This window comes from Leuresthes tenuis, unplaced genomic scaffold (assembly GCF_036924035.1).
Source record: "Leuresthes tenuis unplaced genomic scaffold, fLeuTen1.0.hap1 SCAF_17, whole genome shotgun sequence".
NCBI lineage: Eukaryota > Metazoa > Chordata > Actinopteri > Atheriniformes > Atherinopsidae > Leuresthes > Leuresthes tenuis.
The window spans coordinates 11067300-11081244 of NW_027325371.1; the positions used below are offsets into that span (position 1 = coordinate 11067300).

At 42.8% G+C, this 13945-nt stretch overlaps 1 protein-coding gene across 1 annotated transcript; it reads left to right on the forward strand.

Moving 5' to 3' along the window:
* Positions 1–3411: 3411 nt before the first annotated feature.
* metrnla (meteorin like, glial cell differentiation regulator a) lies at positions 3412–9390 on the forward strand. The gene is made up of 4 exons (XM_072368570.1): positions 3412–3785; positions 5295–5683; positions 8515–8574; positions 8723–9390. The coding sequence occupies exons 1-4, from the start codon at positions 3688–3690 to the stop codon at positions 9034–9036; spliced, it is 861 nt and encodes a 286-aa protein (XP_072224671.1). The 5' UTR covers positions 3412–3687; the 3' UTR covers positions 9037–9390.
* Positions 9391–13945: the final 4555 nt, after the last annotated feature.

A 13945-nucleotide genomic window follows, 5' to 3' on the forward strand; every position in this document is an offset into this window, starting at 1 on the left:
CCCATTTTCAAGGTTTCAATCAAAAATCATGCCGTGAAAGAGCGTGCCATGTATGATTAACTCTCTGCTTTTCAGCCTCCTGCAACAGATCTTTAATATGTCCTTTCAGCCCCCGTCACCAGCAGAGCTCCTGACAGGTGGAGAGTGAGAGCTGAACCTGCCGCCTCTGAGCTGTGATGAGAAAATAACGAACACTGGCAGCAAGTGATCCAGCAACTGCAATAACAAGACAAGGGCAAAACACATTCCTCTGGGAATGAGTAGAAATCCTAGTTGTGTAACATTTTGTCAGTGTCAGCAGGTTGTGGGATGGGTATGTCTGCCACTCCAAATTATTCCCTTGGCACGTTTTCTTACTGATTAAATATTTTTGGCTAATCATTTTGTCAATAAAATGCCTGAAAATGTCAAAGTGCTGAACACAGTTCCTCGGGGCCAACAGTGACGTTTAGAGATGGCTTGTTTTGTCTGGCTGATTGTCCGAAACCCAAATATTTCATTCCTGATGTTCTGAAACACAGAGAAGCACCAAACCTTCACAATGGGGCACTTTCCCTGGATAACTCTCACAAGGAAAAACATTTGTTAAATGTGCTTTGTGCATAGTGTATGCATTTTAAACTTGGCACCTACTCACAATGCAAATCGCCTGCAAACTGTTTGTTATGAGATTTGCGAGCGTTATGCTGCATTCAGACTTGAGTTGGACATTAATCTTTAAAATGAGAATATACTAAGAAACCAAGGAACTAATGCTTGGGTAGCTTTGGTGTAAGAGTGCAGGTGTCGTTGTGATGGATCCTCACAAATCCTGCCTGTACTCGTCTTGTGGCTCGGTTACCTCATCAAGTGACTTCCCAGACAATGTGCAATAAGGCAAGAACAACAGAGACACCACAGCAAACACACAAAAGCCTGATTGCACAAACAATACTTAAAGAAGTTCCTGAATGTCTGTAAAACGGCCAAGTGTTTGTTTGATTTAACACAGATGTGACTTTATATTCAAATTAAAGACCAATGAACACATCTGAGGTCTGTGGAGTCCTTTGGTTACATGTGGCCAAAGCCTGGACATGTACCCTGCGTGTCGGGTCAGTCATGTAGACACCATCCAGCCACAATCAATCACACATCCCAAGAAATTGGAGAGGAAAAGTAGCAGTTACAAACAGCTCTGGTTTTCCCTGTCAGACAGGTTTTTTTTTCCATGCCAAAAACCATCCACACACAAAAAAAACATCTTGTTGAGAAGAAATCATTGGATTCGTGACGTGGGTGATGAGTTGTGTGTGTTTACAGATGCAGACAGTGCTAACGGACCCCGCCGCTCAACAGGTCCCTGCAGCTCCTGTTTTGTTCAGAAATAAACGTACTGAGAACTTGCACGTTCGGGCGCGTTTGCTTCAAAATGTGTTACTAAGTCAAAGAGCAGTTATGACGATAAAGTGATGAGGATTCAACAGATTCAGCAGTTTTTCTGGATATCCCAAAAAACAGGCCTACCATTTGACCTGAGAGCTACTCGGAGACCGTGTTTCAGTTTTCTGGTTTGTGGTCTTTGGAATCCCACAAATGTGCACATGAATTACAGAATAAACGGAAATGAGAGCGCTGTAGGGACATTATCTCAGCTTATGTTTAATTGCCTAACATTTAGAGTGCTGATTCATTCATTCCTTCATGTTGTGTTTGCAGATGTCTGTGGCCACATGAACAGCAAACCACCCCTGATACTCAGCCTCTTTTAGCCCTCACATCTCAACATACTCTACAATTGATACTATTTAAAGGTGATGCTGCAGTTGACTTTCCAGGAATAAATTCTATTGATTAGTTGTGTTCAGTTCACTTTGATTTTTGTGACTGAACTTGAATAAACCAGACACCTGTCTTTTGAAACTGACCACGATTTGCTTTATTAATTATGATAATGATAAAAACAATCAAACTTATCTTAACTTAAACAATCAAACTGACGTTCTGTTTCTTTGCTCATTTCCTTTGTAAAAACATAGTTAAAAAAAAGTTTTTTTCCTTCTTCTCCTCTTTTTCTTTTACTCTAATTTATTTAATTTGAGGAAAGACATCATTCGGTGGAAGGGCTCTTGCAAGCTCAAAGCTCCCCTTTTATGACTTTGCACTGACTTTGACTAATGTTTATCATGTTAACCTATGTGGAAAATATTAATCAAGTTGCTTTTGCAACATCTCCACATTTTCCCAAAGGATGACCGGGGTGGTCAGACAGGGTAGGACAGTTATCCATTCCTGAAAAGTTTTGTGCTGCCTTTAAATACTGTCAGAACTTTGATTTGCGATGTAAGATAAGCTGAGCTTGAAAGAGAGAGAGAGAGAAAAAAATATTTATGAGAGAGGAAATTTCCTGACAAGAATAAATCATGCCTTTTATTTGCTTATAAAACCGTCAATGTCAACTTGCCACTATACAAGCAGCTCCTTAATAAACTAATAAAGCAACAATCATCGGGCTCTTCAAATGATTGGCCTTTGCTCCCACATGTCCCACAATTAAAAGTAAACACTTCTCTTGGGAAAATCATTTGCTTTTTCTGTGCTGCACACACTTGGGATGCCTTGCAACACACATGAAAACCTAACCAGTTAAAGCTTACCTACTGTTTTTTTTCATTTGGATTCATTCTACTTAACTAGTCTCTCGACAGAAGTGAAAAATGAGGGCATTCCCTCAGTAATTTCCTGAGATTTGTTTGACTAAAACACTCAAATATCAATATCAAGTTAAAGACCAATTATGCAGTCTAAATAAAAAGCAACTTCTTCTGATAATGTTATTATAAAATAATTGCTGGTTTATTAATCCACAAAAGGCAACACCTGCTTGTAAGATTAGATAAGAATGAGAATACAGCCCTACTTCGCCAAAACCTGTGGACAATGTAATGTCTTCACTGATATGTTCTTAATGAAAAAGATAAAGAAGAAAATAGATAATAAATTAGGACTCAACACCATGAATCCTTGTAATTAACATTTATCTATTTAAACAAATAAGAAAATAAAGAAAAGGACATCAATGACAACATGTCGCAAACGCTTACCTTTCTGACATATTCTATATGAAAGTGATGTAAATCTGACATGAATAAGATAAAAACATCCAATTGACATAAAAGCTATAGTAATAATAAAACAATCTAAACAATCAGTATAAGCAAGAAAAGTCATGAAGGTAAAAATCCTTTACAAACAATAAAAACAAAAGCAAGATCGAGTTGAGTAAAAGTGGGTTATAATCATACATGATTATTCATTTTCTGTTCTTTAAAAGAGTACTCAGAAGCTTCATGAATGTTGTTTATTTTTGGCGAAGCTGGCACATCCGAGCCTTTACTGAGCACGTGAATGCAGCAGTCTCGCTGTAGATAGGGTGTGACGTGGAGAGCAATCAGGGCTGCTGGAGCAGAGTTGCGGCGCAGCGCAGTCCACATTTTGCGGAGAACTGGAAGCTCCGTGCGCTCCTGCTGAGTCTGAATAAACGCATTTATCTCTCTGAACCTTCCAAGAAAAGAAGAAGAGATCCCCCACCCGCCGGAGCAAACGAGGAGGACCGGGGCACATGGAAACGCTATGTGGCCGGAAAGACGGCGTCCGACTTTACCATAGTTTCACTCGAGTAAAGAGGCAAAGTGAGGCGAGATAAACATGCTCACCCCGATGCTGGCCTCACTGCTGCCTCTGCTCCTTCTCTGCCGGATTTCTTTCTGCCAGTACTCAAGCGACCAGTGCAGCTGGAAGGGCAGGTGAGGTTTTCTTTTTTTTAATACCACCTGAAACCAATGACTAAATTAATCGAAACTAATTGGTGTGAGCTGATGGCGGTAAGCTGAATGACTGACCGAAACTCAACGCATTGCGGTGATGAAGCGGTGCAGTGAAACGAGGGACAAATTCCATCAAATTGGCCGCAGATATCAAATTCAAAACGGTCTAGTTTAGGTTCCGAAACGCGTGTTTGTTTTTGTGCTTGTGCTGTTATTAGAAAGGTTTGGCAAAACGTCTGATAATAAATATGTACTAACTGTATTTTGGGACACTAAAATGGTGCAGATTTGACTGAATTTGTACTTATTACATCTACCCTAATGCAATCTTTGTATCTCAGTCATACTTATTTTTATTTTGCTGTACATTTGAATTCGGTTCTTGCTTTTTGCAAGTCATTTAATATCCACCACAAGAAAAGAAAAGAAAAGAATAACACTTCTAAACACACAAACATATCTGCGTATTTTTGACTGGTTCTTAACCTTCAAGCAGACTGTACTGAACAGTTAAACCTTTCATCACACATCTGCTGAAATCTGTTTTGCACTTGAGCGCTCCGACTCAAATAGTGTGGTTTTGCTTTTCATCTACCAACCAGGAGGGGCAGGCGATACTTTGAGCTTCCAACCAATAATCTGTTGTTCATTAGTGAGACTCTTGACTAATCTTCTTTAATTGCATGCAGAAGTGATGAAGTTAAAAAGGACTTAATTAGAGGCATGCTGAGGAGAGTCTGGTTAAGAGGCTTCAGCTGCATATGCTCAACATGTGCCATGGGTTACTTTAGATCTATGGCAAATTTGAATTTCAGCATCTCATTTTCAGGAAACTGGGCGTTTATCCTCCACAGTCAAACCGCGAGCTTGGCATGCACATGCCGATGGCTTCCTGCCTCTGGCTTTGCCACAGAGTGACTGACTGACACACAGGAGTTTTCAAACCCTGACCAGGCATTAACTTGTGGAGGGAGTCATTTGGTCATGCTGGCGCCAGAGTCCAAAGTGCTGCCCGGACAAGTCTCTTCCACTCTCTTTGGTGGCTTGAAAGTAAGGGGAGGTTCAGTGCGTGACCTGCATTTGCACTTGCATACAGCGGGCCCAGCTACTGTTGCTGCTGTTGTCTGCCCAGAAGCTCCTGTGTCTCTCCATTCATCCATTTCTGCCTCCAAACTCTTCCCAAAGGCAGCCTGCCAGTGGTGCGTTTTGCCAAAGCTCTGGGCGGAACAATGTGGTATGGGGAGTGTGTTGGAGCTGAGGTCATTTTGGCTGCTCCGGCTCGTGACTGGTCATGCAGCCAGTCTTGCGCACGGCCTTAATGCTTTATGAGGAATGTGTTCTAATGTCCTTACAGTCTGCCAAAGGCTTCAAACATGGTCAGTTAATTCTGGCTATGACTGACCAGCTAGTCATTTTAAAACTGGCTAATAAATCTCATTGTGCTGCTGGGAGAACAGCTTCATTTTGAGTTTTCTTTCTTTCTTCTAGTGGTCTGACCCATGAAGGCCACACCAGGGATGTGGAGCAGGTGTACCTCCGTTGCTCACAGGGCTCTCTGGAGTGGCTTTATCCCACAGGAGCCATCATTGTCAACCTCAGACCCAACATGGTGTCTCCCACCGCTGCTCGCCTGTCCGTCTGCATCAAACCCTCCACAGACTCCAGCGGCACAAACATCTACCTGGACCGCAATGGCAAGCTGCGGTTACTGCTGCGTGAGCAGGACCAAGCTCAGGGCAAGGTGCACTGCTTCAGCATTCAAGAGGGGGCGCTCTTCATCGAGGCCGTCACACACATGGACATCAGCCGGCGGATTACAGCGTTCCAGTACGAGCTGGTCAACGACAGGCTGAGAGCAGAGGCCAACTCACCCACTGGTAAGATACATTATGCCCTGACTTCTCTGTATAAATGTGTGGGCTGCTGACCTGTGTTGTGTTTAAGTAGTCACTGTTTTTTATTGATTCTCTCTGGGACTGAGTTCCTTTGTCCCTGTGGTGTGTGTTGAGCACTAAATGCAGCCATCTGCTGGTGGAGTCCTTCACTGGATTCTAATTGAAGGAAACTCAACACTCCCTCTAGCAAGCTACTTGCTCTACAGCCAAAATCAATTCCTCTGCTGGCATTGTTTGTGTGTTTTAGTTTAGGAAAAATAGATTTCCTATGCTTTGGCTGAGCATTTAACCTTTGTATTTCAAGAGAAAGTGTAAATATCACCTCTCTGTGCATTCTTCATCTGAATTGAGAATACTCCTCTGTGAGCCTTAATTGTTTTTTTTTTCTTTTTTAATAGATTGTGTGTAAAGGGGCACAGCCAAACTCAGGGCCTCCAATGAAAAACAGTCATGTATTTTCATGCAGGGTACCTGCCAGACCTGCACAGTTTCAAGCTGCGCAACTGTGAAAGCAACGGTGTTGTTTTTTCCACCTAAAGCAAAATATGAGCAGAATCAGGCCCACATCTGTTTTTACGGCTCTCTGGCTTCACATATCCACATCCTGCGTTATTTTCTGGCACTGCACACAGAGGGAGAAGGTTCAGAGTAGAGGAGTGAGCGTGCAGTTGTTTTGACCACATCTCTGTAGTGTAATCTGGTGCTGTAATGTGGTCTGAGATAGCACAGGATGATTCACACAGACAGTGGTCTCGTGTCATGTGAGGCCTGGACGGGTGGATTGATTGCTCCTTCGCTCCTTCTCATCTTCGTTGCTCACTCTCTTTCCTCTTCACTCTGACCTGCTGTGCTGGGATTGAGTTGCTCACCATCACACTGGAATGTATCTCCAACCAGATGTTGGGAGGAACTTCTAGAAGCATATAGGCTTGTTTTTCCCCCCACTCTTTCTTTTCATGCTGTCACTCCCTCAGCTTCCCTTTTCAGCTCACTTGAATTATTCTCCTTTTCCTCTCCCTTGGCCTCACTATTTCCTACCTCTTGATTTTTTTTCCGTGTCTATTTATCATTTTGGTATTTTTCTTTTCATTCCTCTCCCCTTCATACATTTTCCCTCTCTCCTGCTGGTTGATTGAAGTGGTTTTTGTCCGTGCTGAGTAGTATTAGCAAGTTGTGCTCTATTACAGTGGAATGCGTCTGGGCCCAGATGTTGTAGGGACACTGTAATGTGGCTCTGCGCCCCTCCTTTACTGCTCCTCCCATCTTTCCTCCATCTTTGCCTCTGTGAAGTGGTTCTGATCAGAGTGGCGCTGCATGTGCACAAGCCAGACAAAGATGCTGACTCGGCTCTTGGCCCATTCCTGTGGTTCTGTTTCATGTTTGACATGTTGGCTCTGCTCTGGAGGAAAGCAAACACTTCTTGGTTCTTTGTTTAGGCCTGGGCTCGCTACTCTGCCTGATGCAATGGCAGTACGTAGGCTCACTTCAAAGTGAGCATGCACTCTGCTCCAGGCGAGGTCGGCCTCTTAAGGCTCCTGCCCGTCCAGCTGTTCTTAAGCCATCCAGCCTTGTGGCTGTTTGACCCCTGATCCTCCTAGTGATCTCGCCGCGCCTTGTGTTTCTGCACTAGCTGACCTTAAATATGCTCAGCACTTACCCCTGCACTTTTTCAAAGAAAAAGTAGCTTTGAATGAGCCTAAACCCGCCTAATAAAAATGACAGAAGGCACACATCTCTTCTTTTTTTAACATGACAAACCTTTACAGCAGGTCATATAAAGTCGGGTGGTTTCCAGTGCACACAATCCACCTGAATTAACACTTTCAATCATCCTCCTCTTACTTTGTGGACAGAAAACCACTTGTGCCCCACCCTCAGCCCAGTGCTGACTGGCCCCTCTATCTGCTCCACTCCCCACCTGCTCCTAAGTGTCTCTCTGCCACTGAGGAAAACCACATCAGGTCGAGGGCTAATAAAGGCATTTGGGCTCAGCCAGCCGCAGGACCACCTGAGTCAACTAATTATTGCCCTCATTTAGGGCCCTTTCTTCTGCTATAAAACACTTTGGAGGTGGGTTGTCGGAGTTTCTGCTCTGCAGCCACCAGCCAAAGGTGAAACACCGCCTGAGGCAGTTTTTTTTTTTTTTCATTTTTATATATTTTTTATCCTTGGTAGAGGCAGTTTAAATTCACTAAGTATTTAATGAGTGCCCCCTCTTGGACATTTGAAATATGAGCTATGTATGAAATTGGCTTACTGCCTCCTCTCTGAAGGGATTTTCACTTTTAAAGTTGTTAAGAACCTTACTTGATGTTCTAGTTAATATGTAGTCCCAGCAGGGCGGGGGGATTGCGAACAGATCTTAGCCTCTCCTCATCTTACTGCACCGCTTATCCTCTTCATCTGGTTCGTGTTTGTCACGCAGTGTCAGGGGGTTCCTGTTGTGGCGTGGACGCTGACCTAAAGGCCCCCATGAGCACGGAACAGACACATAGGCATGCACATACACTCGTAAATGTTTTTGATAAGCAGTTCTTACGTTGCTTTTGCTATCGGTAGTATACGCAGACACATTTGGTTTGAAATTCATAACTCGTGACAGCTAAATCCTGCTCTGCCTTTTTAAAACAAATAATCCTCTGTTAGAATGGAAAATTCGAACAACTCTGTTGCGTGGCTGGTCCAGCCACAGTTGTGTGTTTGTGTCAGAAGGATTTGTGCCAAACAGATCACGCACTTTTCTGTTTGTTTGTTTGTTTGAAGAGCTTTCCCAAAGTTTTAACGTATCTGCCTTCTTTTTTATTTCTACTTAGCACCCTGTCAGCCTTGCAGTGATGCCGAGATGCTTCTAGCTGTCTGTACAAATGACTTTGGTGAGTTACAGTCCAGCTGCAAGTAGTTACAGGTTTCCTGCTGCAGCATGGTGACAAAAAAAAAGTCTAATGAAAACACCACACTGTTTTGCATGAAATATAGCTGTTTCCAGCTTCTAAATCTGGCTTTCCTGCTTTGTTTTTCCAGTGGCACGGGGCAGTATTAAGAAGGTCGAGCAGGAGGAGGAGCACTCATCTGTCACGGTGGTGATCAGTCGCCTCTACAGACAGAAGACCCAGGTCTTTGCATCTGGAGGTGTGAGGGTACGGAGCTGGACAGGTCACATCAAGATGCCCCTTCGGTGTGGTGTGAAATCTGGAGAAGGAGATTTCCTGTTCACTGGGACTGTGAGGTTTGGGGAGGCCTGGATGGGCTGCGCCCCTCGCTATAAAGACTTCCTGCGGTTGTATCAAGAGGCACAGCTGCAGGGGACCAACCCCTGCCATGTGGACACTGACTGACCAGTGTACCTGCCCTCGTTTGGGAACAGAGCAAGTGCTCATTGAGTTGGGAATAGAGCCGAACTGAGAGCTCATGCTGAGGAGGGAGACTGACAAACAGACTGACCCAGTGGCAGACTCATTCCTTTCCTGCTGTCCTGTGAATCTTTTGGGAGAATGGACAAAGCTCCTAAATGTTGCAAAGCAGTGCTCTGTTTTCAAAGCTGATACAACATGGAATGTGTTCAGACTGTGTTCTCACACATGAGAGTGTAAATGTAGCAAAACTCCGTTTGATTTTTATGTGTATAAGATGTGAATGAATATTGTACATTTTGAAGCTGTGTTTTTTGTATAAAAAAAAAAGAAAGAAAAGCTTGATGTACAGATCTGAATTAGTTTCCTCAGACAAATGTAAAAAGTAAAAGCCTCTTATTTTGTTAAAAAATATATTTGCAATTTAATGCCTGAGTTTTGTTTTTTTTCAGGCTGTACAATTGTGGAAAAAAAAAAAAGATGGGAGGGGGGGGTTGCCCTTGAATAAAATCTTTTATTCCTAAGGTTCAGTCTAGTGTTTGCACACAGAACTCATGATTATCTAGATATCCAGTAGGCAGGTTTTAAAATGTAGCAAACCCCCATGAGTCAATGTGAAAAACAATTTCTATCAGTTGAAAAAAATGATGTTTCTGTTAACCGATTGGTTTTGCCAATTTGGGTTTTGACTTTTAGGCAAAAAAAGATTATTCATAGATAACCAGAAGCACAGACAAACTGGCATTTGTATATCTAAGACTTCTGGAATTATTTAGAAAATAACAAGCATATTAGCGGACTGAGGAAATAAGTGGAGCCCCGAGTACTGCAGTTTACACTAAATCTGTTTTGACTGAAATAATTTAGAGGGACGTGATGTGCAGTTTCAGGTGAGATTATTTAGCACCCGCAGATGATTCAACCATGTTCTTTTTCACCATCGTCTCTACTGGAATAAAAACACTACCATACGATGTGAATTAGCTTCCTCACCTCAGCCCTGAGCTGGAACTGACTGCCAGAGGTACAGCGAGATTGATATCAGAGTCAGGGTGGATTCCTCTGCTTCGGTTCCTGTGGTGACGGGGTGGCTGTGTGTCAAGGTCAATGTGAAAGGCCTCTTTGTTCTAGCGCAGCGGCCCAGTATGAGCGAGAGGTCTGAAGACGGACCTGAATGCAGCCCTGTGACTGGGCATGCAGCATAAAGTAGCACTCTCCAACCACACTCCTAATTTTGATTGGCATGTAAACTGCTGCTCAAGCTTCCTGTTTAAATGAAGGCCTGTCATTTTCATGAGCTCAAATAAAACACAGGAAAGGAACCAATCGGGTTACAGAGGCTCTTAGTGGTGCTTTTAAGATGACATCCAGTTCATAGCCACAGCTCTTTTTGTCTGCCTTTTCACTTAAACGGAAACGCACCTAGAATGTCTTTCAGTAAGTTGCCCCACATAGACAATTGCTTTTCCAGACCAAGCAGTGCATTGAATTGACTGTCTGAATTCCAGCTGACAGCCAGACGTCCTGGAATTACTGGGAAATGCAAACAGAGTTTCTATGGCAACGATGCCTCACTGTGAACCTTTTCGTCCTCAGCCTCTGGCTTTCAGACCGGGAGTGTCAGAGGTGGAGGAGTTGGAACATTTTCCCCAGTTTTCGTACGTTTTTAAGACCAAATGCTAAATTGGTCCTATTGAATAAATTAGTAAATAACTGATAATTAAAATGTCTTCAATGTTATTAAAGAACTAATCACCCACGGGAAGTGTAACGGGTGCCATCACACTGTATAGTTGCCTTATTAGAAAAGACTTGTCTGTAAAGCATTAGTATTCTGTTGTGCACACAAGTACCTCAAAAAACTATTCTTCAGGACTATTTTCATAAAGCAAATACAAAGTCTCTTTTGTAATCTAATGTTAGTGCACCTCAAAGCTGAATGCTCACCAAAGACAAAGTGAGTTGTGTCTTTGTGGGACGGACCTCATGGCTGTGGAAGAGTTTAGTTTTAATGAAGCATAACCAATAAGCTGAGGAAAACTTTCTTGGCCTTAACAATGTTCTCTTTTTTTCTGCCATGACTCTTCCATCTAAAGTCAAGTTTGAGTAGAGCACAGAGGTTGTTTAATGGGTGTAAATTAGGTGAGAAGGAGGCCAGGTTATTATGCAGTCGTTTTTTAGGCTTTTTTCGGGGGTATGTCAAGCAGTGGAGGGCCTGGATGCCTGTAAGCATGTTAGCCATGCATAAACGTGGCTAGTTTAGAGCTGTGGACTTTCTCCTGAAGTACAGCTTCAGAAATGTTTCTTCCAGAAATCGGCACATAGGGGAGTGAAGCTTTGGTCCATCTCCACCCTAAAGAGGTTCAGCGAACTCATTCTTAGTCATAGCAGCCCATATCAAAACCCCCCTTCACCCAGATGGTGCATGGTGTGAAGTGGCACCATCGGTGACTCAGTTTGGGATCATCCAATGATCTGTATTTAGGTATTTGACTCAATCTTAACACTTTTTGCTGGTGGATCTTTTTTGGTTGTGTTTCTCTGCCTTCTCTACATTGGCTGTGTCTCTGACACCTTATACTTATTTACAGACATGGTGGATTGCAGGTCTGGTGTACCGTGCAATAGGCATGCAAGTTCTCTGGTCAGCAGTGTAGATATTAGGAGTTTTACAGCCTTTTTACATGCCTTCATGGTTCCTTTTACATGTCCGTGCTGGATGTTAATCACTTAAGAATTCACCTTTCCTCAATACATGTAAACCTATTAATTAAAAAATATTAGACACAATGGACATTAAAGTTAATAGAAAGTTTGGAAATGCGAAATATGTGAAGAAATTAGATAAATTCAACATAATCACTTGACTAACAATTACGCACGCAATATAGACAAGTCTTATGTTTAGACCTCCGCAACAAAATCTTATCAATAATCTCGATCTGTTGCCTTTTATAGTTAGTTATAGTTTATAGTTAGTTCCAGATCATTTTATTTCCAGGCTACTGTCATGAATACTACCTCACCAGACAGTTCACAGCCCTTCAGATGAATATGTCAGCATGTTACACACGCAATCGGTTGAAACTTCATAGGTCAAGTCAGATATTTTTGCAATAAAAGATGAGAAAACTGTAGAGGCTTTGTGCTGCCTGCGTGATTCAGCCAGAAATCATCACTGCATGGTCATCTTGCGGAAAGAATGATAAGAGAGAAAGAAAAAAAAGAGCACTGTTGAAAAACTGCAGCCACGACAGAGTGCGGTCACTTGGCAAATAGAGGGGCAGTTGAGTTAAAGAGCAGCAGAACCCCAGCAGTGAGAGGAGGCCTCAGAGCTTAGTGTAGTGGCTGATATTTCATGCCTCTTTGGGAAGTGCTGGAATGTGGAGAATGTGTTGACTTCACACACATGCATGTGCAGCCCAAATCCCCCCAGACACCGCTGCCTTGATTAGCTGGAATCAATAGAGTCTCTGTGGTTTTTCTTTGTGTGTAAGTGCCTGTTGGTGTGTATGTCTGCGCTGTGCGCGTGGCCCTAACCTCAGCACACATAAACACACCACCCCAGCAGCCAGAGAGCCGCCACCCACACTGAACCACAAGTCACTGTGCAGCTGCAGTCCTGACACCTCTGATCTGATACAATGCCACCCTGACATTTCTGCATTGTAGTGCTTACATGCTTGGGATAGTCTGGAATTATTATATTTGTTGAGTCGATCAATCTATCCCACATCTATGGAGAGATGATCTGCCATTGCTCACATAAGATTTTCTCCATTGCTCTTTTCTGGAGGGCTTTGGTTGTCCTGCTTTGGGCTTTAAAATACTCACATGATGCGTTGCAGTCCTCAGGTCAGGGACCACATAAATCCCCTCTTTATCTTCTTCAAAAACTATGGTGTGATTATCGCAGTGTGGGATTACAGAGGGATTATTGTCAGAATGGAAAAGTTACCTCCAAGCTTCATGGTCACTTTGAGAGTCCAGGCATAACACAATGGACCGCATTTGATCCAAACCATGTAATTTTGTTTTTATCGGACCAAGGAATGTACAGGCAATATTAATCAGGCTTCTTTTTATCCTCTCTGGCAAAGTTTATTACTCACCATTTTGTTGAGGACTACTCACCATAAGAAGTGAGGTCGCTCGTTTTGCCTGAACGGTAAAACAGCAGCTTAATGGTCTGTTTGTCAATGAGAAGTTGCTGAAGCAGAAAATCATGTCATCATTTTTGAGGACTGCCACAGCAGCTTCTGTTTTTGTTAATATGGCTCTTCTTACACCTAAACCTCTGTTTATGCTCAGTTCTGTTGCTTCTTGCTGATTTTGCACCATATTAAAAAATGTTTCTTACTTGCATCTGGAGCCAGTTTAAAATTTGCTCATACATACTAGAAATTTAACACATATTGACCTGTACAGCTGTGGTCAAAAGGAAACTTCCATGCATAGTGATTTAATTTTGGTCTCCTCTTTTAATGTAGCCTATCGAACTAGTATGTTTTTCCCTTTCCAAAAAAATCCACTATATAACAACATTGATGTGATTTTACTCCCAGTTTGAGACAGATAGAGATATGAAGAGATAACTCTAAACCCAGGCAACGAAAGGACCCCTCAGAGTGCCTATGAATCCCTAGATTGTTATGAGTTTCAGTCATGAAATGCCTTACAGCCGCCTCCTTGACTCCGCCTCCCGCAGCAAAGCAGCATGCCGGATTAAGGACAAGAGTGTTGGGTGTCTTTGGCAAAATGCAGTTGTGGGGTCACATCATGGGTCTCCATGTCTCAATATCAGGTATCAAAGAGGATTGGGGGATTGTGTGCTCCAACTGAGAAAATGTGTAGTGTGCATGAGGTAAACCAGACGTAGTCATTTTTAGATGTT